The sequence below is a fragment of the Sus scrofa genome, chromosome 10, assembly GCF_000003025.6.
Source record: "Sus scrofa isolate TJ Tabasco breed Duroc chromosome 10, Sscrofa11.1, whole genome shotgun sequence".
NCBI classification, from domain to species: domain Eukaryota; kingdom Metazoa; phylum Chordata; class Mammalia; order Artiodactyla; family Suidae; genus Sus; species Sus scrofa.
In genome coordinates, this window is record NC_010452.4 from 33,918,905 (window position 1) to 33,945,356 (window position 26,452).

At 43.3% G+C, this 26,452-nt stretch overlaps 2 protein-coding genes across 8 annotated transcripts in view; one reads left to right on the plus strand and one right to left on the minus strand.

The window, feature by feature from the left end:
* The window catches only part of DDX58 (DExD/H-box helicase 58), an 84,432-nt gene that overhangs the window by 27,185 nt on the left and 30,795 nt on the right, over nt 1–26,452 (plus strand). For 5 of the 7 annotated variants that reach the window (XR_002336113.1, XM_021064058.1, XM_021064056.1 and 2 more), the window contains exons 14-18: nt 1,161–1,251; nt 4,147–4,317; nt 6,225–6,376; nt 10,455–10,598; nt 24,875–24,929. Coding sequence is in view for 6 of the 7 variants with exons in the window: in XM_021064058.1 (XP_020919717.1) it covers nt 1,161–1,251; nt 4,147–4,317; nt 6,225–6,376; nt 10,455–10,598; nt 24,875–24,895 (579 nt within the window). In the remaining variant the exon portion in view is untranslated. 7 annotated transcript variants of the gene reach the window in all.
* ACO1 (aconitase 1) overlaps nt 18,929–26,452 on the minus strand; it is a 64,063-nt gene continuing 56,539 nt past the window's right edge. The window contains exons 19-21 of the mRNA XM_003357729.3: nt 23,822–23,944; nt 20,716–20,901; nt 18,929–19,813 (exon numbers count right to left, since the gene is read on the minus strand). Of these exons, the coding sequence (XP_003357777.1) occupies nt 19,700–19,813; nt 20,716–20,901; nt 23,822–23,944 (423 nt within the window). The 3' untranslated portion in view covers nt 18,929–19,699. The remainder of the gene's footprint in view (nt 19,814–20,715; nt 20,902–23,821; nt 23,945–26,452) is intronic.

Sequence of the window (26,452 nt, forward strand, 5' to 3'; positions counted from 1 at the left end):
TGACTCTACAGACAAAGCCGGGCCTGGGGAGAAATGACATCTTAGCAGTGTTGAGTCTTCCAGTCCATGACCATAGTATATCTCTTCATCTATATAGGGCTTCTGTATTAGTTACCCACTGCTGATAACAAATTACCCCAAAACTTAGTAGCTGGAAACAGCAGGCATCCATCATCATATAATATGTATGGGTCAGGAGTCTGGAAACTTAGCTGGGTGCTTTTGTTTCAGGATCTCTCATGAGGCTGCAGTCATCTCAGGGCTTGACCTGGGAGGACTGACTTTCAACCCCACTTGTGTGGCTTTTGGCAGGCCTCAGAAGATGTGCTTCATTCACTCATGGGGGCCTCTCAGAGTGTGGCTGCTGGCTTTCCCTAGAGTGGGTGATCCAAGAGAGGCTGAAGGGGAGCGCCCAGTATGGAGGGCACAGTCATGTTATAACTTCAACCTGGAAGTGGTTTCCCTCATGTCTGCCATAGTTTATTCATTAGAAGCAAGTCTGTAAATTCAGTTCACATTTAGGAGGGATTACACAAGGATCTGAGTACCAGAGGGTGGTGGTCACTCAGGACGGCTTTAGAGGCCGCCTGTCACATCTTCTTTGGGTTCTTTTATTAGTGTTTTGCCATTTTCTGCATATATTTTGTTCAACTTATACCTAAATATTAATGCTATTATAAATAGTACTTTTAATTGTTTGTTGCTGGTATACAGAAATACAGCTGATTTCTATATATTCATCCCGTGTCCTAAGAGCTTGCTAAGCTCATTGTTTGTTCTACGTACTCACTGTTCTGAACTTAAAAATATCTTAAAGATTAAACCATGTAAGATTACAAAGATTATACCATTATCATTAATTATTGCATAGAATTCAGTTATAAGAAGCTCTTCTCCCTCAGTTTTGTCAGTGTGAATGCTACCTAAATATATTTGTCTATATATTTTGTTTTTTTTTTAATTGAAGTATAGTTGAGTTACAATTGTTGTGTTAATTTCTGCTATATAGCAAAGTGATTCAGTTACACATAAACCTACATCCTTTTTTATGTTCTTTTCCATTATAGTTTACATTTTTTTCTTCTTGCATATATTAAATATTGAATTAACACAGATTGTATACACATAATATCCAACTAATAATTGCTTTGTATTTTCAGGCTTTAAAGAAATGGATTAAAGAAAATCCTAAGCTCAGCTTTCTGAAACCTAGCATATTGACTGGACGTGGCAAAACGAATCAGAACATAGGTATTTATATTTAGTGAATTAGATTTAGTATACTATATATATAAGAACACATATTTTTTAATTCTTTCTTAGTGCTTGTTTCAGTCAGGGTTCAACCAGAGAAACAAAACTAGTAGGAGAAAAAAATATATATATATATGCACGCACATGTACATATATATCACAACGTATTTATATGTGTAACACACACACATGCACAAACACACACACACAGGGATTTATTACACGGACTTAGACTAGCAAAGTAAGTCTGAAGTCCATAGGGCTGGTGCAGACCCAGGTGGAACCCCACAGGCATGAGCTATTTGGAGTCTCTGAGCTTAGGAAGCTCTTTCAAGGGTTGATTTGATTAGGTCACACCCACCTAAGATGAAATCCCTTTTGATTAACAATATCAACTGATTAGGACCTTTAATTACATCTGCAAATTCCGTTCACAGAGCACCTAGATGAATATTTGGAGAATGTAGTTCAGCCTAGCTAAGTCAGTACATTACAAAGCCATATCGGCGAGTTCCCCGTCATGGCTCAGCAGTTTTAAGAGCGTGACATAGTGTCCATGAAGATGGAGGTTTGATGCCTGGCCTCACTCAGTGAGTTAAGGATCCGACATTTGCCATAAGCTGTGGCATAGGTCACAGATGTAGCTCAGATGTTGTGTTGCCCTGGCTATGGTGTAGGCTGGCAGGTGCAGCTCTGGTTCAACCCCTAGTCTGGGAACTTCCATATGCTGCAGTGGCCATAAAAAGAAAAAAAAAAAAAAAAAAGCCACCACAGGAGTTCCCTGGTGGCCTGGTGGTTAAGGACCTGGCTGTGCCACTGCTGTGGCTCAGGTTCAATCCTTGGCCTGGGAACGTCCTCATGCTGTGGATGTGACCAGAAAAAAAGCCATTACAATGCTCAAATGCCAAACACCTGTAGACTTTGACTCCTATATGTCTTGCTGTCAAAACCAGTTTTTTAATTTTTTTTAAAAATACTGTTTGAGTGTATTACTCTCTTGCTCAAATTCTCAACCAATAGATTAAGACTGACTAGAAGTAGAAATGTTCTTTCTATTTTATTGTTATTCTTTAAACTGCAGATACCTCTGTGTACATTACATAGTTTACAATTAAAAAAAAACAGTCCAGGAGTTCCCATTGTGGCACAGCTGAAATGAATCCAAGTAGTACCCATGAGGATGCAGGTTCAATCCCTGGCCTCACACAGTGGGTTAAGGCTCTGGCATTGCTGTGAGCTGTCGTGTAAGTCACAGATGCGGCTTGGATCTCTTGTGGCTGTGGTTATGGTATAGGCCAGCAGCTGTAGCTCTGATTTGACCCCTAGCCTGAGAACTTCCATATGCTGCGGGTGCAGCCCTAAAAAGAAAAGAAAAAAAAAAAAAGTCCAAGAGATAATCCTGAAATCTAGGTAGGGGGTTTAAAGAGTGACAGAGTGACTCTGTTGTCATACAGGAGGCTTTAATGCCAGGAGGATCCTAGGTGGCCAGTCCTCCTCCAGACATTGTCACAGCTGTGCTCCCCGTGCCGCAGTGACGGGCAGTGACAGGTCCTCATTGTTTCTTATCTAGTGTTATTTATAATAAGTAGTCCTCAGTCATCACTCTTGCACTTTCCCTTTATGCATATTTTAGACTTAGGAATCTAAAAAGTAAAGTCAGATTCTGAAAAGTTGTTTTACCAAATTATTGTGGTTGCAATTCAGAGTTCTGTGCCATCTGACTCTAGCCTGAGAGCTATTTGATTTTCAAACTTTGTTATTACTCCACAAATAAGCATCCAGAAAAAATATTTCCTTACTGGTTGGTTGGTTGGTCCATCCATCCATCCATCCATCCATCCATCCATCCATCCATCTATCCATCCATCCATCCACATTCATTTAGAACGTACCCTTGCCAGTTATTGTGTTTCAGCCAAGCAGCCTTCCTCTCCTCCTAAGACTGGACCACTAGTGGGTGTGTCTCTCCTCCACGATCCCACAAAACCCCTTCCTGCTTCCATTTCATTGCTCATCACACTGAACCACAGCTTCTTATTTAAATCCTTCTTCCACAAAGTAGGATCTTCTTATACCTAAAAATGGACTTTTTAACCATCCTATCCTAATCTGACAAACCATAGTTGCTGAGTGAATGTTTGATGAACAAGTGGGTAAATTCAGAAATGATTGTCTGTCTTGGGCATGTTCACTGTTCAGTAGAAGGTGATGGTGAAAAGAATTTGTTCTGGCCTCAACAAAATACATCACAAGATCTCGGCTGCCCATATACAAGGAAAACTTGGAAATTTATAAATTTTATTAACTCTGAGATGGAGACCACTGAAATTCTTTCTCTTCCCAGGGTGTCAGTGTCTGGGAACTGCACACTAGTAGGGTCCTAGGCTTAAATTCAAGGCTCTGTTCTGCTGCCAACAGTTTATCTTACCTCCAGGACCTCAAGGTCTTCTCCTGTGATAAAGGGAATCATAACACTTGCCTCCTCAACCTCAAAGAGCCTTGTGAAGTCCCAGTGAATAAGTAGAGGTGAAAATGTCTGCTCAGCTGAAAATTCCTATACCTGCGCAAAGGTGTTACAATCAGCTGTTGATATTTTTCCAAAAAAAAAAAATCAGTGTTTGTTTTGAGATTGCATGACTGAAGCCACATAGCTAGTGAGCCCCGCAGCTGGGCTTTTCGGGCAGGCAGACCTGTGGCAGAGTCCCAGTAGTCAGACCCCACCCTAAATATCCTCTTCAAACAAAGATAGGGGCAGGCCCTACCGCTCGTCATGATTGTGAAGCATTTACCCCAGTACCTGGTGTGTCATTAGCATTCCATAATTAATAGCTGTTTTGTCAAGGGTGAGGTTCCCTCTTTGCTGAGTTATCTGACACCCTCTGGCTCTGACAGGGATGACCCTCCCAGCCCAGAAGTGTGTACTGGATACCTTCAGAACTGACAAGGATAACAAGATTCTGATCACCACCTCGGTGGCAGATGAAGGCATCGACATTGCTCAGTGCAATCTGGTCATCCTATATGAGTATGTGGGCAACGTCATCAAAATGATCCAAACCAGAGGTAAGAGAAGCTTTGATGCCATTTTGTTGGATTCGTGAGTGTGCCTGTCATACTGGCCTTTCCCCTGGGTTGTGACCAGTGGCACAGGAGACCCTGGTATCGTTGGCCCTAAAGGTGGTTTATTTGGTCAGAATTGTTAGTATTATCCATTAACATAGACCCTATTTTGGTTCTTGTTTGCAACAAATACTGTTTACTTGACCACTGCTGGCTGACATGTTTATGGAAGGATAATTCCAACATGGATTGAGGCTTTGGCAGTCACATGTAGACCTTTCATGGCTATGCTTATGGTACTAATGGTACTGGCGGGCTCCCTGTATTCCAGGAAAGACCCTTGAAGGAGTTGTCCCACTTGAACTAGATGATCTCCTAGTTAATTTTTCTAATTTCCATAGTAACAGCTGCCATGTTACTTTTCCTGAAAAGCATCTCTGAGCATGTCACTTCTCTGTATAGAAACTCCAGTGATTCCCCAATTTTCTTGATGTTAAAAGAATGTTCGGGGAGTTCCCGTTGTGGCGCAGTGGTTAACGAATCCAACTAGGAACCATGGGGTTGTGGGTTCAGTCCCTGCCCTTGCTCAGTGGGTTAACGATCCGACGTTGCCGTGAGCTGTGGTGTAGGTTGCAGATGTGGCTCTGATCCCTTGTTGCTGTGGCTCTAGAGTAGGCCGGTGGCTGCAGCTCCGATTTGACCCCTAGCCTGGGAACCTCCATATGCCGTGGGAGCGGCCCAAAGAAATAGCCAAAAGAAAAAAAGAAAAAAAAAAAAAAAAAAAAAAAAAGAGTGTTCGGGGAGTTCCTGTTGTGGCTCGGTGGTTAACGAATCCGACTAGGAACCATGAGGTTGCGGGTTCAATCCCTGGCCTTGCTCAGTGGGTTAGGGACCTGGCATTGCTGTGACCTATGGTGTAGGTCAAAGACTCTGCTTGGATCCCAAGTTGCTGTGGCTCTAGAGTAGGCCGGCGGCTGCAGCTCATATTGGACTCTTAGCCTGGGAACCTCTATGTGCCATACATGTGTGGCCCTATAAAAACAAAAGACAAAAAAAAAAAAAAAGGAGTGTTCAGAATTCTGTTATGGTGTAGCAAGTTAAGGATCCAGCATTGTCACTGCAGCGGCTCAGGTGCATTGTGGGTTCAATCCCTGGCCCGGGAACTTTAGCGTGCCTAAGGGACAGCCAAAAAAAAAAAAAAAAAAAACCTTTTCAAGATCCACTCCTCACTTACCTTTCCAATCTTATTCCCCATTCTTCCACTTTATTCCTTATCCACTTCACCCACCTGACTTAATCCCTTTTTCCTTTTTGAAGGAATTGCTCGTATACTGCTGCTGCTCTTTGTTTTACCTCTTCCCCCACCTCCACATCACTGTCCTTGATCCTCGCACGTGGCAATAATCTCTATTTTGAATGCCTATGACTCTTTCTTAAAGCCTTGATCATTTTCCACCTATATTCTGGTAGTCATGAACATACCTTATTTCCCCAACTCCGAGAAGGCACTTGAAAGCAGATCTGTTTATGATTCATCTCGGGGCCCTCACAGTGTCATCCTGAGCCTTGATGCTGGATTGTCTGAAAGCAGTATTTCTAATAACATGCCTGTCCAGTCACATTGCACCATGGAGACTCCAAGGAGGCCAGTCTAAGGTGGGCTTCCTGTATTCCAGAGGCGTTGTCCCACTTGAACTGGACAGGCTTCCTACTTTCTTTATCCACGTGTTTAATATGCAGGTGCACACCTGGGTTTGACTCTGCATACCCCCAGCTCAGCTTTGCTAGAAAGCAGGGGGGATTCCGTGAACCGAAGTTGAATTTTAGGAATACCCCTACCCCTCTCATATTCCCAGATTTACCAGGGTTTTAAGTCAGAGACAGCAGATAAAACATTTATTTTCTAATAGGCAGAGGAAGAGCAAGAGGGAGCAAGTGTTTCCTTCTGACTGCTAACGCTGATCTGATCGACAAAGAGAAAATGAACATGTACAAAGAAGAAATGATGAATGGGGCCATTTTAATCCTGCAGACATGGGATGAAGCAGTATTTAAAGAAAAGGTAAGACTTTGCATCTGTGTTGCTCTTTCAGAATCTGATCATAAGAAACAAACGTCAACTGGGAGGATGGTTGGGGGCCTGTTAGCATATTAGTCCAAGTGTTTTAAAACCATAAGTTTATTATGCTTAAAATTTCATCCTCCTGCAGTGAGCATCAAATTCATTCTGCTTTAAGCTTCAGTGAATTAAAATATATTGTATTAGTGCTAATACCTGAAGCTATGCTCTTATTTATTTATTTATTTATTTATTTATTTATTTAACTTCCATATTCCTGCAGCATATGGAAGTTCCCAGGCTAGAGGTCAAATTGGAGCTGCAGCTGCCGGTCTACACCACAGCCACAGCAACGCCAGATCTGAGCCCAGTCTGCCAACCTATGCTGAAGCTCACAGCAACACCAGATCCTTAACCCACTGAGCAAGGCCAGGGATCAAACCCAAGTCCTCATGGATACTAGTCGGGTTCACTAACCTCTGAGCCACAACGGGAACTCCCCTTTATGATGTTTCAAGTTTCCTCTTTTTATTTTTTTGGCTGTGCTCATGGCTTGAGGAAGTTCTTGGGCGAGGGACAATGCCAAGTCCTTAACTGCTAGACTCCCAGTTTTCCTTCTTTTATCATGTCCTTCTGTTTAGAAAACTTCCTTTTGCTCTTCTTTTAAGGAAGACCTGCTGGTGAATAAATTTTTTTAGTTTCCCTTCATCTGAGACTGTCTTAATTTCCTCTTTATTTTATTTTTTTAAACTATTATTGAAGTATATAGTTAATTTACAAGGTTATGATCATTTCTGCTGTACAACAAAGTGATCCAGTTATACATATAGACATATCCTTTCTCTCTCAGAATCTTTTCCCACATAGATTATCACAGAATACTGGATAGAGTTCTCTGTGCTGTAAAGCAGGTTGATTTCCCCTTTATTTATTTATTTTTTTTATTTTTCATTTTTTTTGCTATTTCTTTGGGCCGCTTCCACGGCATATGGAGGTTCCCAGGCTAGGGGTCTAATCGGAGCTGTAGCCACTGGCCTACGCCAGAGCCACAGCAATGCAGGATCCGAGCCGCATCTGCAACCTACACCACAGCTCACGGCAACGCCGGATCATCAACCCACTGAGCAAGGGCAGGGACCGAACCCGCAACCTCATGGTTCCTAGTCGGATTCGTTAACCACTGTGCCACAACGGGAACTCCTCCCCTTTATTTTTGAAGGATAGATTGCTGGGTATAGGAGTGTGAGTTGACATATTTTTCTTTCAGCATTTGAAAAATACTGTGTTACTTTCTTATGCTTTCCATGGTTTCTGATGAGAAATCTGGTATCATTCAGATTGTTTTCCCCTATAGGTAAGGTGTCATTTTTTTTCTCCCTAGCTACTTTCACGATTTTTTCCTGTGGCTCTAGTTTTCAGAAGTTTAATTAAAATGATCTTGGAAAAAAAAAAAAAAAAAAAAGGATTTCCTGGCTTGGCACAGCAGAAACGAATCTGACTAGGAACCATGAGGTTGCTCGTTCAATCCCTGGCCTCGCTCAGTGGCTTAAGGATCAGGTGTTGCTGTGAGCTGTGGTGTAGGTTGCAGACATGGCTCAGATCTGGTGTTGCTGTGGCTGTGGTATAGGTTGGCAGCTGTAGCTCCAGTTAGACCCCTAGCCTGGGAACTTCCATATGCTGTGGGTGTGGCCCTAAATGACAAAAGACAAAAAAAAAAAAAAAAGTATCTTGGTGTGGTTTCTTTGGTTTTATCCTATTTGGATTTGTCCAGCAAGTTGTATCTCTAAGTTATGTTACGTTATGTTAAATTTGAGAAATGTTTACCCATTATTTCTACCAATACTTTTTAAGCTCTACTATTCCTCATCTCCTACTACCCCAGGGTCATAGACCTTACATCTTTTTTATAGTCCTGAAGTTCCCTGAGGCTTTGTTTGTTAATTTTTTTCAGTCTGCTTTCTTTTTTTCTTTTTGGCATCGTTTATGTCACGTGGAAGTTCGAGGTCCAGGGATCAAACCCATGCCACAGCAGTGTCAACACCAGATCCTTTAACCTGCTAAGCCACAGAGGAACTCCCATTCTATTTTCTTTCTTTTTTGATTGAGTCATTTCTATTGTTCTGTCTTCCAGTTCATTGATTCTTTGCTTTTCCTTTCTATTCTGCTGTTAAGCCCATCTATTAAGCTTTTTATTTTGGTTATTGTATCTTTTAGTTCTAAAATTTCCATTTGGTTCTTTTTCTTCTTTTTTTTGGCCATGCCTATGGCACTTGGAAGTTCCCAGGCCAGGAATCAAACTCATGCCATAGCAATGACCTGAGCCACTGCAATGACTATGCCAGATCCTTAATCTGCTGAACCACAAGAGGACTCCTTCCATTTTTTTGCTAAACCTCTATATTTATTTATGTTTCAGGAGTGTTTATAATTACTCATTGAAGCATTTTTATTATAGTGATTTTAAAATCTTTGTCAGATAATTCTCACATCTCTGTCATCTTAGTTTTGGCATCAGTCACTTGTCCTTTTGTCATTCAGTTTTGAGATCTTTTATGCTTTTCAGTATGCATAGTGATTTTTTTTTTAATGCAAACCCAAGGATGTTCATGTGAAATGATGAAACTTGGGATTTTACTTAATGTTCTGTGCCAGCTGCCATTGTTCTGGCGGGGAGGTGGGGGACACTGATCTCTGCCAGGTGGAGGTAGAAGTCTAGGTTTCTGACTCAGCCTCTGCTGATACCAGCAAGGAAAGGCTCCTTTTACTGCTGGGCAGGGATGGGAGTTCTGGCCCCTGACGTGGTCTGCATGGACACCACAGGCAAAGGAGGGTACCATTTGGCAGGACTGAAAATCCTGGCTCCCTGTATGGCCTTCTCTGACACCACCAAGTGGGAGTGTTGAGGTGCCTGCAAAGTGGAAATCTGGGTTCCCCTCAACCTCAGGATTTTTTGGTTCTTGTTTTTTGGTTGTTGTCTTTGTGGTTGTTGTTTTTCCTGTGGTGTTTGACAGGAGTAAAACAACTCTTATTTACAAATTTTCTGTCTTGCAGGCAGCCCCTACCCTGGTTCTTTGACTGGAGATGATAGGCTTTTGTTAAGACTCTTTTTTTCTGTCTGTGCCCATATGCATTTCTGGTTGCTAGCTTCTTCAGCACCATGTCTGGAGGCAAAAAGAAACCCAGGGAACTCACCACCATGTGGTTTCTAAGGTCCCATGGTTCCTAATTGGTCTACCTTTCTCTTGTCACCCTTCAGCGTCTTCTTGTGTTTTTGTCATATATAAAGTCCAGAGTTCTTAGTTGTATTTATCCAAGGCCTAAATTTTGAGATAGAATGTAGTCATCCTGTATAGACATTGAAGTTTACTGTAATTCAGCAGTACTCTCTGTGTTTGGAAGGGAAGAGAGGAAGAAGATTTTAGATGGATGGGGCCTACCATCCCATTCAGTGGGTTTATGCCTTGGGAGTGGGTATAATTATTGCTGAAACAGTCAACGCTGTCTATTTGTGAAGGATTTTTAAAGTGTTAGAAACTACTGAAATTGAAAGTGTGGTTCACATGACTATTCTCTGGACATCTTCAGTGCTTTTATGGGCATCTTTGATGGGGAAATTAAAAGACAGTTGGAGGCCACAGTAGTTAAGAGACTCAATAAAATTATCTATGGTTTTTTGTTTTTTTTTTAATTTTTGTTTTTTTTTGTCTTTTGTCTTTTTAGAGCCACTCCATGGCATATGGAGGTTCCCAGGCCAGGGGTCTAATCAGAGCTGTAGCTGCTGGCCAGTGCCAGAGCCACTGGCAACTCGGGATCCAAGCTGCATCTGTGACCTACACTACAGCTCATGGCAATGCTGATCCTTAACCCACTGAGCAAGGCCAGGGATCAAACCCATATCCTCTTGGATACTAGTCAGATTCGTTACTGCTGAGCCTTGATGGGAATTCCAAACAAAGCCATTCTTCCATGTTCATGGAAGTTGTATAGGAATGAATGATTACATACATATAGATGCGTGTGTGTGTATCCTAGTTCTATTCAAATTACGTATCTGAGAGTTTTTTTTCACCCCCCCCCCCAGATTCACCAGATACAGATTCGTGAAAAAATCATCAGGGATAATCAAGGAAAACCAGAACCTGTGCCTGATAAGAAAACTAAAAAACTACTCTGCAAAAAGTGCAAAGCCTTTGCATGTTATACAGCTGATATAAGAATGGTGGAGGTAAGCAGCCTTTTCACAGAGAGCATTGGGTTGTATTTTAGCACTAATTACAGCTTACAGTCTATCAGGGAGATATTTATACTAAGAATACAATTATTTCTGTTATCACAGCTATGGTCCACGTATTTTTAAAAGGCTAAAACATTTAAAAGAAACCCTTAATGTTCAACAATAAAGAAATAGTTTAAAAATTGCTGCACAGCAACTGCATTAAATATTATGTAGCCATTACAAATAATAGTTGCTGCTAAATGCAATGCGGTATCCTGGGTTAGACCCTAGAACAGATGAAGTATATTATTAGAAAAAGTGGTAAAATCTGTATTTCAGGTAGTAGTAATGTGCTAATATTAATTTCTGAGTTTAATAAATGTGCAAGATGTGGAGTTCCCATTGTGGCGCAGCAGTAATGAACCTGAGTAGGATCCGTGAAGACTTGGGTTTGATCCCTGGCCCTGCTCTCTTGGTTAAGGATCCCAAGTTGCTGTGAGCTATGGGGTAGGTTGCAGACATGGCTCAGATCCTGCATTACTGTAGCTGTGGTGTAGGCTGGCTGCCATAGATCTGATTCAACCCTTAGCCTGGGAACCTCCATATGCTGCAGGTGCAGCCCTAAAAAGAAAAAGAAAAAAGAAAAAGTGCAAGGTGTTAGCATTCAGGCAAGCTGGGTGAAGGGTGTACAGGAGTTCTTTGGACTGTCTTTGCAACTTTTCTATAGCTCTGAAATGACTTCAAAATGAAGTTTATGAGACAAAATGATGAGGAACTTATGTAGCATAATGAAAACCTTCTTACAAACTAATGGTAAAGTGGAAACAATAACCAGGGTACAAAATAGTAGAGATGCTGTGATCACAGCCGGTGACCTAAGAGCATCATTACCTTTGTCACCAGCACCAACAGAAACATTGACCTTTGTGCAAAAAAAAAGGCTAAAGGAAATATACTAAAATGTATTCATATTTTTCAGTGAGACACCATCGTTTTTCTCCCTTGCTACTCTTAGGGCTGCACCTTTGGCATATGGAGGCTCCCAGGCTAGGGGTCCAATCAGAGCTTGGGGATTGGAGCTCAGATCTCTTGGAGCTTGCATCCAAGGGATCCGAGCCTCGCCTGCGAACTACACCACATCTCACGGCAACGCCGGATCCCCAACCCACTGAACAAGGCCAGGGATTGAACCAGCAACCTCATGGTTCCTAGTCAGATTCGTTAACTACTGAGCCACAAATGGGAACTCCATGTGCCATATTTTAGATTCCACATACAAGTGATAGGATATGGTGTTTGCCTTTCTCTTTCTAACTTAACTTCACTTAGTGTGATAATCTCTAGTTGCATACATGTTGCTACAAATGGTATTATTTCATTCTTTTTTTTTTTCTTTCTTTCTTTCTTGGGCTGCATCCGCTGCATATGGAAGTTCCGAGGCTTAGGGGTTGAATCAGAGCTGCAGCTGCCAGCCTACATCACAGGCACAGCAATGTGGGATCCGAGCCTTGTCTGTGATCTACACCACAGCCCACGGCAACTCCAGATCCTTAACCCACTGAACAAGGCCAGAGATTGAACCTGCATCCTTGTGGATACAACTAGTCAGATTTGTTTACACTGTGCCACAATGGGAATGCCTCATTCATTTTTATGACTGAGCAATATCCCATTTTATATATGTACCACATCGTCGTAATCCATTCACCCCTTGATAGACATTCAGGTTACTTCCATGCCGTGCTGATATGAATATAGGGTGCATGTATCTTTTTGGATTATAGTTTTATCTAGAGGGGATTGCTGGCTCATATGGCAACTCTAGTTTTAGTTTTCTGAGGAACCTCCATACTGTTCTCCATAGTGGCTGCACCAACTTCCGTTTTCATGAACAGTGTCGGAGGGTTCTCTTTTCTCCACATCCTGTCCAGTATTTGTGTTTGTAGACTTTTTAATGATGAAGTTTTCTTTATTTTAATCACAGTTAGGTTCTGGTTCTAACATTGTGTTTTGTATGTGTTTGATCCCTTCATCTGTAGAATTGCCATTTCACTGTGGTTGGAGATGCTTTCAGGGAGCGCTTTGTGAGTAAACTGCACCCCAAACCAAAGAGTTTTGGGAATATTGAAAAGAGAGCAAAGATATATTGTGCTAGGCCAGACTGCAGCCATGACTGGGGAATCTATGTGAGGTATAAGGCATTTGAGATGCCATTTATAAAAATCGAAAGTTTTGTGGTGGAGGATATTGCAACTGGAGTTCAGACCGTGCATGCCAAGTGGAAGGACTTTAATTTTGAGAAGCTATCATTTGATGCTGCAGAAATGGCCGGTGGAGCTCAGGACCTGGGTCTTCAGGGAATGGGCAACCTTGAGTGAAGAGAAATTGGACTGGGGCTAAATCATGGATCGCCTGTACCACTGTTAAGATAGTTTACCTAAGGCTTGTACCATACTGAGTGTTTGTCACTTCATTCTGTTGTTTTCTGCAGTTTCTGTTAATGTTGTTTATGTAAAGCACAAGTGACTGAATCATGACACTAAATGCATTGTAGGCCAGCAGAACTTGGAAAGAATTAAAAAGCCTTAACTTGTTGCTCTTCAGAACCCACTGCCAGTGTATACCCATAGCCACTCAGTGTATGTTGGGAGAAATGGATGAGTGGAATGTTGGAAGGTTTTCCATGCCTCCCTTTCTTTCTTCAGCTTAAAACCATAAACTGGCTTGTGCCCTTAATAATCTATTGAATTGTTCTTGTTGGAATCACCGGTCACTCTGGCTGCCACATCCATTGGGCATTTCTTAGTCCTTTTCTCTCTTTGTCCTCTTTGCTGCTTTTGGCCCTTTAGAATACTCCTTTCTTGGAACTCCCTCTTGGCCTCTATCTCATCTAGCTTGATCCCAGTCTTTTCTTTTCTTTGGCTCCTTTTTGCTGATCCCTTACAGTTGGTAATTCTAAAGCTTCAACACACACACACACACACACGCATGCATAAATAGGCATAATAGTCACATATGCTTGTGTTCTCTACGTAACAATATGTGGCATATAATTTAAAATTCTGTAGTGGACAACTGTCAGTAATGGGGGCATATAAATGATACAGGGATCCTTGAGAAGTTGATTTCTGTTCTTTCAGTTTATTGTACATCTTGCCTGATTCATTTGTTTTCTTAACCTTTGCTACCGTTTGCTTTAAACGGTCATCTCAAGCCATTTTCCAGTCCTAGTTGATGATCAATATTTGGACTCTGTTCTCAGGCAGGTCACTTAGATGTTATTGTTGGGGCACTTAAGTTTGGCTCTCCTTTCTATTTAAAAAATTAGGATGCATGTTAAAATGATGTTCCTGGGTCATTAAGAAGGTTTGCTGAGGCTCGGGTTTAGTCTGGGGTTTTGCAGACACAGAGGCAACTACCTGAGTTTTGCTGTTCCATCCAGGTCAAGGTATTTTATGTTCAATTCAGGGTAGGCTCTATAGTAATTTAAGCGTCTTCCTAAACCATATTCAGATTGTTTGTAATTCACTAGGATCATCAATGGCTAAAACAAACCTCCAAACATCATATAATGTTAATATGTTCAGCATATGTAATTGCATAATTCTTTTCAAATAGCGCCTATTTACACCTGAAGGCTATTTTTTTGTCCAAGAGACCACCCAGACTACCCAGATCAATCTTGGAGATCAGTGGAGTGACACGCTCTAGCCACCTCAGTCTCCTTGAGATCTGATGAGTGGTTATGCAGGCTGCAAGTCCCAGAACCTGTCAGTTACATAACTCCTAGGCTTAAGTTTATTCATCTGTCAAATAAGGGTAATACATACCTACAAAAGTTTGTAGAGAATGTTTAACCGACATAACATATAAGAATTGCTTGATATACATAGTAGTTGCTTGTTAATGGTAACTATTAGTAGTATTCTTAGCGAGACACAATAAAAATGGATTATTTAAGCCAACTTGCTTGCTGATTTTTATTCATTTTTCCATTTGTATTTTATGAGAGTATTAAGGTCCTGGTCACCAGTTTTAACGTGGGCTTTTTTTCCAGGCCACCATGCAAGTCACCAGATGGGTGTCCTATAGTTCACCTCCATTCTGCCACTGTCTGCCTGGAGATGGCGTCAGAGCCCTGCAGGTTTAAGTGCCCTGCCTCCTGCCTACTTCAAAAGCCAAATTGTTATTATTACTTGTGCTTCTGACCACTTGGCTACAGGTGAGAGGTTCCAGCAACCTCCTTGGGCCTTAATTAACTTGCAAGAGGGGCGTACAGCACCCAGAGAAACACTTTACTTACTAAATCACCGGGTTCTTATAAAAGGATTTAACTCAAGAACAACCAGGTGAAAGAGATGCTGGCAAAAGGGCTGAGTTCCTGTCGCCTCTGAACCTCTTTGTGTCCACAAACACAGAAGCTCTTTGAACCCTCTCCTTTGGGTTTTCTGGAAGCCTTGTTACGTAAGCGCGATTGCTTAAATCATTGGCCACTGGCATTTGATTCAACCTTCAGCCCCTTTCTGCTCCCCAGAGGTCAGGGGATAGGACTGAATGTTCTCATCAAGCAGGTTGGTTCTCCTGGTAACCAGCCCCCATCCTTAGGTGGAGCCCAGAAGTCACTCATTAACATAATAAGAGATACCTTTGTTGCTTTCATCACTTAGGAAATTCCAAGAGTTTTAGGAGCTCTGTGCTAGAAAGGAGGACCAAAGACAAATACGTATTTCTTATTATAAATCTTAGTCTAACAAGTATGTCTTTTTATATGTGATTGCCCTTTTTGGATGCTGCTATTTAAGCACTCCAGTAGGATACATACAACATCTACTGGGCAGCGATTTGAGAAAATTTCTTTCAAGTAGCTAAATATTTCGGTTAGGATGAAGGTGAGTAGTCTTCCTTTCTAGACAGCCAACAGAAAAATGCAGACTAAAGCCAAAATAAAAACAGAATTTCTTTGCTTGACTTTAACATGGGAGTCAAGCTGTTGCAGGCAGAGTATGGCACAGAGTATGCATTTGGCATTTAGCTAATATTTATTTATGTAGCCTTTTTAGGGCTGCGCCAGCGGCATATGGAGGTTCCCAGGCTAGGGGTCGAATCGGAGCTGTAGCTGCCAGCCTACACCATAGCCACAAATCTGTGGTCCCCACCAGGGCTGACTTTGTGATATTTTCATCTGAAATGGAAAGCCATCTTTCAGTCAAATGCCTGAGGGTGCCACAAGGCCAGTAGACTGAATCCCACCCTTCAGACTGACATCATTATTTGAATTTTAAAACAAGAGTTCCCCGTCGTGGCTCAGCAGTAGATGAACCCGACTAGCATCCACGAGGATGCAGGTTCGAACCCTGGCCTTGCTCAGTGGGTTAAGGATCTGGCATTGCCGTGAGCTGTGGTGTAGGTTGCAGACTTGGCTCGGATCCCATGTTGTGGCTGTGGCGTAGGCTGGAGGCTACAGCTCTGATTCGACCCCTAGCCTGGGAATTCCATATATTGCAGATGCAGTCCTAAAAAGACAAAAAACAAAAAACAAACAAAAAAATCAAGTAGCCAATGGGTCAGTTTTCCTCAAGTGTGCTGTGAAATGCTCTGAGAAAAGCAGTTCTGTGGGCAGATGGGCTTTTATATTGTCCAATGCCCCCTCTCCTCTCAAATGAGCAGTTTCCAGCACACACTTCTATCGTGTGTCCTTGTGTCAGTTCTGTGGTGATAAGGCCCATCTAACCCTTTGTTTCCTAGTCCACTGACCCTGCTGCCCTTTTATTCATGGAACATTGTTAACGTCCTGCAGTAGCACAGTAGCCGATAGCCAGCCCTGATGCTGACTAGACAGCTAGAACCAAATGGTTGTATTTCAAGATCATAGCAGTCACTCTGTTTTATTGTATTATGTATTAAATCTCCAGATTTCACTCCATAAATCTGTATTTAATTTGTAGACCTCAGTTTGGAAGGTGCAAATTGTTAAAACTGTTAAAAATATCAGCTATAATTATATAATCTTTGTTCCCAATCATTAGGCTGTCCAGGTGAAAAAAACAACTTGGGTGTTAAATTCTGTCTGCGGTCATGACATTGAACAACTTCCCAGTGGAACTTTGGTTACTCTTTTTTAGAAGCAGCTCTACATTGCTCCTGCATAACCCTGTGCGTACGCCACACTGTCCTAATTCAACCCCGAAGGGGGAACTGTGCCAAAAATCAGGTTCTTGATTTAGGTGACTAGAAAACTCCCCAATGTTTTTTAGCCTGGGAGACAATGTTTTTACTCGGAGACAGATCTCTAGGATCACAAATTATTAACTCTCAGCCCAGAGCTGCAAGTGGCCATATCCCTTGGCACACAGAATGGTCCCAAATGAGGCCATCACAGATGGGAGGTGAGAGGGGAAAATGATAGGGAAGGAACTTGAGTCACTAGATCCAATCAAGCCTGTGGCCATGGCCACGCCTGTTCTTCAAGTTCGATGAGCCAGGTTTTTTGTCTGGTTGTTTTTTGCTTTAGGCAGTTTGAGTTACGCTTCTAACACTATAACTAAGAGAGTCGTGACTGGTACATCCTTCCCATAGATAATTCTCCACTCACGTGAAGGCTGTCCATAGCTAAAGACACCTGTGCTTAATTGCTGCATTAAAAAAGTTTGTGAGTTTAAAACAGTTCGTAAATTAACTCACTTTGCACACTGAGGAAAGCTTGATTCCCTAGGAGGGAATCAGACAGGAATGGATTTAGAAAACTGCAAAAACAAAGGCAATGGGAACCCCATGGAGAGGAAGGAGGGGCTAGGACCAGCAAGAGCAGGCATGTGTCTGATCTGGAGAGTAAGCAGACCAGCGCCTTCTTGAGAAACCAGGTGAAACGGGTTTATATGTTCAGCCTTGGTGGGGTAACGTTGGGACAATGGTTGAGATACTTTATTAATGAACAGGATGGAGGATGTGTTTAGAGGGAGAAGTCCAGAAGTAAAGGGACCCCATCCAGAATTCACAGCCAGCTGTAAGGATTCCTTTCCCCATAACGACTGACTGTGGAGTGCCAGACTCTCCCCCTCTCAGTACTGGAGGGTGGAGGTCTGTTTTCTCAGCCCTTCTTTGCGTTTTCATGCTGGGGCTGATCTTAATTCGAGGGTCCCAGGCTTTTATTGTGCAACAGGGTTCTGTTTGTGATTTTTATTCGTGAACAGAAGCTAGATCCCAAGACCTGAGAGGGAGGGGTGCTCCATAACCTGTCCCGTTTGCCATCTGGGAAGAGCTGGAGAGATTTGATCCTAGGTGTTCTGTTGACCAGCCCACACACCCTGAGTTTAAAGTTGAGATTTCAGAGTTCCCGTGGTGGCTCAGTGGTTAACGAACTCCACTAGTATCCATGAGGACTCGGGGTTGATCCCTGGCCTCACTCAGTGGGTTAAGGATTCGGCGTTGCTGTGAGCTGTGGTGTAGGTTGCAGACGTGGCTTGGATCCCGTGTTGCTGTGGCTGTGGTGCAGGCTAGCAGCTGCAGTTCCAATTGGACCCCTAGCCTGGGAACCTCCATATACTGTGGGTGTGACCCCAAAAAGACAAAAGGCAAAAAAAAAAATGATAATAATAAAGTTGAGATTGCAAGCTCATTACAGAGAGATTAATTTGTGAGCTATAAGGTGCCCTGTTATGGACCAAATATGTCCCACCCAGAATTCATATGTTGAAGTCCTATTCCCCCACCATGACTCAGTGGAGATGGGACCTCTAGGGAAGTAATTAAGGTTAAAGGAGGTCACAAGAGGGGGGCCCTTGTAAGAAGACACCATAGAGCTCGTTCTTTCTCTCCATGTGTGCGTGCACTGGGAAGGCTGTGTGAGGACACAGTGAGAAGGTGGCTGGCTGCAAGCCAGGAAGAGCTCTCAGGAGAAAATGAATTTGCTAGAAACTTGACCTGGACTTCTAGCCTCTAGAACTGTGGGAAAATCATTTTTTGATGTTTGAGCCACCCAGTCTATGATATTCCATTATGTCAGCTGGAGTAGACCAAGACCTGTGCCCTGGAGGGATGATGTGCCTTTCAGTGATGAAAATGAGCAGAGAACCTAGATGAACATAAAATTATGATCTGCTCACCAGACTACATTATTGCCACGGATACCAGACAGCTGCTACTTTCTTCTCTGCTCCCAAACACGGCAGACAACCTCTTGGCTTGACACTGCCATTATACCTGGGTATTACTGATGTGGTAATGAAAACAGAACGCCAAGGTGATCCAGGCTTCAGGATCCTGCAGTCTGAGGTTGCTGTGCTCGAAATGTCCCGAAATGAGAGCCACACACACAACACAGTTCAATACCAACGCCACAGTTTTCCTTGAAAATAGATTTAATCTTATTCAAATTAGAAATGTTCTGCTTCTCTCTCCAAAACCCCCTTCAAACAATGTTCTCGTCTTGATAAATGAAAAAATTTATAGGAAAACATTTTTGAAGACTGAAAAGGAAAACTTCATATTTCTTCAGTGCCGATCTATCAAAAGGTACATAAATCCAAGTTTCAAATTCTGACCACGTCTGGATCATTCACTCTGGAGGAAAAGGGGGGTTGGGGAGAAACGATCACACCTAGGATTTGAATGCAAGAGTTCCTCACTACCCTGTCAGTTAACTCTGGTGCAGGGTTCAGGGGTGAAGGACTCTCAGGGCAAAGGTTTCACTGAGCAGAGGGTAACAGAGAGGAGCCAAAAAAGGGGCCAGAGAAGTATATGCGTGCAGCTGAACATTAAGAGGCTAAGAGTGAAAAATCAACATTCTGTGGATCAGTAATACTGAAGAGAGCTCAGCTCTCCCTTTCTGGCACTATTCACAACCCCATCATTCTAAGCTTCCAAATTCTAGAAAAAGATAAAAAGATCAATAAAAATAGAGAAAGTAGAAACTGCTGATTTTGTGGGCAGAGAACCGGGCCTGAACCTCAGGGCGCCCAGGGCAGGGAGGAGGGGGCGGGGCGAGGGAGGAGTGGGCGGGATGAGGGCGTGGTTAGGCAAAGGGAGGGGCTGCTGCGGTGCCGCAGGGGGTCCGTGGGCTTCAGGCTCTGCGGCTTTGTGGCAGGAATGCCAGTCTCCGAGGAAACCAGGGCCTACTTGGCCATCTTGCGGATCATGTAGTTGAGGATGCCCCCGTTGTGGAAATAAGTGAGCTCCACGTCGGTGTCAAACCTCATGACAGCCTGGAAGGTCTTCCCAGTATCGAGCTGTGAGGATGATGAAATAGAGAAGAACCGCTAAGGAAGGAAGCGATCCTGCCCGGCTGTCCTCGGGGTTCCCCTCAAAGTGCGGCCCACACCCTGGCAGCGCCCAGCACCCCAGCACCTGGGAATAGGTGCCCGCTGGCCCCAGCCCAGACCCGCTAAGCCGTAAGTTGCATTTTATTTCACAAGATCCCTAGCGGACTTCACCACAGGGTAAAGCACCGCAGAAGAGTAACTGATGGAAATGAGAGACACCAGAGCATTTTACAGCCGCCCAGAGCAGCAGGTTTGGGGTATTTTCTAACCCCTCTGCGGGGGCTGCCACAGTCAGCAGAGGTTTCTAAGGCTGTCTCTGGGGCACTGTCCCAGCTGCTCACCCAGGGACACGGCTTGGCAGCTTGCTCTGCCAGGGCGGCTGGGTCACCCTGGGACTCTGGTGCTGGCACTTTGTCCTCACCTCATCCAGGGCTGTCATTTTCACCTCTGGGCTAATCAAAGCTGAGGCTGGGGAGGGGGCCAGTAAGACTCAGGGATGGAGTGTGTCTGTTCACATTTTTATAATAAAATGGTGCTTTTGAGGTAATGTGAAAATGCCCTGTTCTCTGGGCTTTCATTACTATTCTCTGGACCAGGACTGGAAGGAACAGGAGACAGCAGGGCTGGCTGGGGTTGGGAGGTAATGACGAAACTGATGATAACCCTATGAATAAACAGAAATACATAATAAACCAACAGCAGTATCACTGTGTTGGCAGCTAGGAAAGGTGCTAGAACTCCTAAGTTGAAATCACTTTTACTGCGTGATTTCTTTTTTCTTCCAAATCTCACTGATTTCCCTCTAACAAGATGATGACGAATACAGGGTCCCTTTTACTTGGGCCTAGCCTGGAAAGGTGCTATCTTACCTTGACCTGGACTTTCATTTGTGGTTTGAGGGTTTCTGGAATGCTGATAGTGTATCGTTCCCGCCCTGTGAGTCCCAGGGTGTCTGCATTCTCCCCAGGGAGGTACTCGAGGGGGATCACCCCCATTCCCACCAAGTTACTTCGGTGAATGCGCTCGTAACTCTCAGCCAGGACAGCCTTGATTCCCTGATAAGCCAAGAGAGTAGTTTAGAAACAGTTATTCTTTAGATACCCAGACACTATACAAAAGGCTTCCTAAGTCACAACTTTTCTCACACCTAAATTCTTTCTAAGTACCAATTAATCATTGACATAAAATGTCACCCTCTAGTTATAAATAACACAGGCGAGGGCTTAACCGATTGCTTCCACTGTATGGGCAGCATGTAGGCACTGAAATGAATTCTTTCTTTCCAACCTCTGCCAGCCTTGGAGGAAGACACTATTATTGTCCCCCATTCCCCGAGGAAGCCAGTGGTTTATCTGGTATTTAAACTCATGCAATATAATCACACACTGAGCCACTCTGTGATTGCAAACTTCCATTGTATCTGGACACTACACCTCAAAGCAACATCAGGAAAATTTTCTTTTTTTCCCTTGAATTTTGCTGTTATAGGTGCACCAGCAGACACAGAAGATTTAATCAAAATTAGATTTCAGAACATACTACAGAGAAAGTAAATGATTATCTACTCTGTGCTGCTCTTATACTTCCTGTTGCAAGGATCAAGTTGCATTGAATATACTCTGGACATAAAGCTTCCTATAAAGTACATCTTATTGGTAATAACTGGCAATATACAGCAATGCTCAATAAATCAGGACACTCAATGAACTACAACACCCCATCCTCAAATATTAGTTAATGTAATATTAAGGTACCCCCTAAAAGGTCTCTTATTATCTAGGGTACTTTTAAGACCCCCAGAATCAGGGACACTAGGGCAGCTTGTTAAAAATACTAGGGTACTACCATAGATCTGTCAGAATCTTGCAGGGAGCATGGGTGGGAAGGAGATAGTGACTTCTATAAGTTAATGAGAACCATGGCTATAGAGCAGTGGTTTGCAAACTCTGGATGTTATTAGAATCACCAGGGAAGGCTTTTAAAATCCAGATGTCCAGGCTTTTTTCCTTACCAATTAAGCCAGAATCCCTGAGAATAAGATCCAGGTATAGATATTTTTTAAAATCCCAAGGTGTTTCCAAATTTAAAAACACATTTACAGAGGAAGGGCTGCCCTATTCTTTAGAACAGCAGATGTTTTGTGTGGATTTATGTATATATGTATTGTGTATTTATCTTTGTAAACAGGCTGTTCACCGCCCAAGCTCTGTGTAAAAGGCTGTGCAGTGCTGCAAATGCTGCAGATCACAGCTGCCCATCCCTCTCTGCAGTAGGACAGCCCAGACACCTGGCCGAGGATAGGCAGCTATGGCTCTCTGGGCAGAGAGAACTTGGAGTGGTTCTGTAGAGAGGTCTAAACATGTTTGGTCAGGCCCCTTAAGATGTCAGTTCTCTTGTTCTCTGTATATCCCTGGCTCAACTAGTCCTGTTATACCTCCGACCTACTCACAAGAACCTGCTTGCCTGCTGCCCCTTATGCCAGAACAGCTCCACCTGCTAGTTTATTAAAGGGAAACATCTGCTCTCATGATGGCTGTTACCCTGGGGGGGTGTGAGGGATGTGCCCCCAGCTGCTGGTTTCCTTGGTAACTGATGAGCCAACCTGACATCATTTCCCCTATAAATGGCAGCCCATGTCTCCCTGGGGCAGAGGAGATGGTTGCTGCTGTGTCCTGTCCGCCTGCCATCTACTGCACTTGGTGAGGGCGTCACCCGTGGACTCTGCTTTATGTGTGTCAGTGGCTCCCTCTATGAAACCTCTGATGTCTCTGTGGTTGTTTCCAGGCTCTTCTTTAGTCCTGTGGCTGATGCAGCCCAACAAGACTCTAGAGAGTGTCTCTTGCCAGGCCCCTTCTTATCCCCCAGATCTCACAGCCCCCACCTGCCCCCTTCCTACTGTCAGCTCCCAGCTCCCTTCCTAAAATCCTTTCCTCTCTCATTTCTTGATTTCTTTTCAGCAGTTTCTTCAAATGGCAGGCCTTTGACAAATTACCAACTAATGAGAACATCTTTTTCTTCCTATACTGCTAACAGATTGACCAAAAAAAAAAAAAAGGGTGTGAGGGTGTGATGTTCAAAGATATTTTTTGGAAGCCTGGGTGTCTGGAGGGCTGCCTGCCAGACAGCCAAGTTTTTAAAATTGTACTTGTGGATATCAACTTAATGCCTCCCAAGTGTGTTAATTTGCATACATTATTTAAATTGCTATCAGCTAAGCTATTTTACCTGCCCTAAGGATTAAAGCCAGGCACCAGGAGAGTACCAGGGCTTTCAGGGCAAGCAAGAGCTCAGGAGATAAAAGCTCTCCCCTTCCTGAGTGGTTCCTCCCACGGGGCCACATCAAGCAGGTCACGCCCTGAAATGTCTGTGTCTACATACAGGGAGGGCTTCCTTTTCTGTTGAACCTGAACGTAAGTTTTTCCCAGGCAGTGAAAAGCAGCTGCAAAAAGTGCAATTCCCTGAGTTAAAGCTCAGGCTCCTTACTTTTTCCCTTCTGTGAACCTGACAGACAATCCAGTAGCAGCAGGACCCCTGGCTTATTCCTCAAATTCACCGGGGACAATGGCCCAAAATAAACTTTGGGTATGTCCCTCTGAGAACCTTATGAAAACAATTAAACTTTCCCCATTAAAAAAAGACACACATACTACATACTTCTGGATATCATTTCATAGACTTTAAGACCCTACCCCCAACTGTGCTATAGATACCCCTGAAGATCCACGGTTCCCAGCATATGAATGGTTGATCGAAAGGAACCAGATGAACCCTAGCTTACCCTTCACTGAGTGAATAAATCCAGTCCCACCACAAAGCAGGAGAGGAATAAACACCCCAGGCTTTTCTGATCTTGCTTTGCTCTTCCACGACATCTTCTTGGAAAGTAAAGCAGAGGAATTTCTTTCTGGCCCCTCCCAGCTTCCTTTCCGGGTCTGAGGGGTAGTTGCCTGCTGGGATGTCCTGTGTTCTACTCACCAACAGGAAGGGGCCCTTGGCTGCCCAGTCTCGGGAGCTGCCAGAGCCATACTCCTTGCCGGCCAGAATGATCAGGGGAAGGCCCGCCTGCTGGTACCGCTCAGCGGCATCGAACACGTCAAGCTAAAGGAAGAGAAGAGGGAGGTGTTGCAGGCACAGTGACGGCACAGTGTGGATACAGGCCACTGAGTCCTGGTGCACATGCAGGGGCAGAAGTGCCTGCAGTTGGCCAAGCCAGTGGGAAACTCATCCAGTCCATTGCCGGCTCTACACATTCCCAGTTAACTCTATTTACCTCTCCCAAATAGAAGTTTATACTTTTTTTAAAAAAAATTTAATCGCCCTGTTTTTATAACAAATATTCAAGGAGTATGCATTTTTTGTTTGTTTTGTTTTGTCTTTTTAGGGCCGCATCTGCGGCATATGGAAGTTCCCAGGCTAGGGGTGGAATCAGAGCTGTAGCTGCCGGCCTACACCACAGCCACAGCAACACCAGATCCGAGCTGCATCTGTGATCTACACCACAGCTAACAGCAATGCTGGATCCTTAACCCACTGAGCAAGGCCAGGGATCAAACCCACAACCTCAAGGTTATTAGGTTCGTTAACCACTGAGCCATGATGGGAACTCTGAATTTTATACTCTTAACTGAAATGCCTAATTATTGTCCTAGTTTTAGAAAAATGGTCAAATCCTAGGAGTCAGAGGAAAAAAGGAAAATAGATCAGTTTTTTGTTTTCGTTTTTTTTTTTTTTTTTTTAAGACGTCCATTGATTAAAGCATATTGAAGCTTAAGCAGAGAATCCCACCTACACCTGGATTTCGACTCAGTGATGGTCAGTTGTGAAGGGGGCCAAATGCAAAGAAAGTCCCATGTTTGGAAATGATAGAAAATGCACAGTCTTCATTCGTCAACCTTCTAACATAGCGGTCAAGGCCGAGACAGTAGAAGCACTGATGGAAACACCAATCAATGAAGGACAGGAAGGGATTAAGGGATATTTCAGTATGTATGAGAAACATCTTAACACAGATTCCTTTTGCTTCTCCAGGAACTCTGTGTATTGTGCTGAGTTGAGACTTCACAGACATGTGATAAAACTGCTGGTGAGTAATGAAACATTGTTTCTTCCTGGCTACTTAAATGGGAAAATAGGATGTCTCCAGAGAGGGAGCATTTCACTTGAAAGGAGCTCTAGGAAGGTGTATAATCAAACTCTCAAGTAGGCTCTCACAAATTACCATTCTGGTGAACCATTGGAGCCAGTGGATAATGTACATGGCAACCTGTAGGTGGTTAATGTCACATGGCATTGCCTAAATCTGCGTAGGATTCTGTACGTCCTCAGCTGGGTAGAACTCATGACTATAGAAACTTTTTAAGAGGTCCCTTGTGGCGCAGTAGGTTTAGGATCCAGTGTTGTCACTGCAGCAGCTCCAGTTGCTGCTGGGGCACAGGTTTGATCCCTAGCCTGGGAACTTCTGTAGGTCATGGGCGTGGCCAACAAACAAACAAAAAGCAAAAAGCCTTCTCTTTTTAACCAAATAGTCTGGATCCTTTCAAAGACCAAAAAGAAACAACCGACTTGGTATTTTCGGAGATATCTGTCACTAACTTTGGGTATTAAGAATGTGGGAATGGGTGTTCTAAAGTGTTTTCAGAACTACTGCAAAGCTGACAATCCCACAGTCAAGCAGGTCATGGAAGCCAAGATCAGTGGGACTAAGCAGGTCTAGAATTCCAGGCTCTTGGCTTTTTTGGAACATGAGCCATACTGAGGGTAAAAAGCAGCTTATAAATAGCAGCTCCTTGCACTCACCCTCTCATCTAAAGAAAACATAAAATGTAGTGGTTTCTTTTGTTGCTGTGCCTTTGTATCTCTAAGTATTTAATCTGCCGGTTCTTCATATCTCCTTTTTTGTTATTATCTATTCATTTCCTACTTAGAGGATTTAGTTCCTTTAACTGTCACTCCCACTGGGCTTCCACCTCCCCTCTGCCACAGCCTTCTAATATCACTGTCATACCTTGTGATCCTGTAAATGCTATTTATAGTTGAGCCACATAATGTACTCTGATCTCCTTTTCTTGGCAATTAAAAAATATTTCCACTGGAATTAATCTTTTTTTTTTTTCTCTGTGTGTGCTCACCTGTTTCTGTGTCCCTACCCATTAATTAATCCCCAAATTTGCTGCTAAAGGACGAGTCCCAGAACTAAAGACTTTCAAATCCGTCAGGTAGTCTGTCATTTAAAAGTCTTTTTCATGAGGATGTCACTACTGGAGCCCTGCATTCCTGTGTGGACTGACGGGGCTCTGATGGTGTAGTGCATCCTATTACGGAGCAATCTTTCTCCCCAACATCCTAGCAGTTCCTGCATTTCTTTTTCTTGGATCCCATGTCTTCCCCTTTTTTGGTTTATTCCCTCGTTTTGGTGGAAAACATTTACCAAGTAGTTTCCTGAGACTGGGCTTGAGGGTGATTTTTAAAGCTTTTGAAGATCTCAAAGTTTATACTGTGATTTCACTTGGCTGGTAGTATGAGTGGCAGAGATTTTAAAGTACCAATAATTTTGCTCAGTCTCAGTTTCTAGGGTTGCTCTGAGCACTTCTGATCTCCAGCACATAA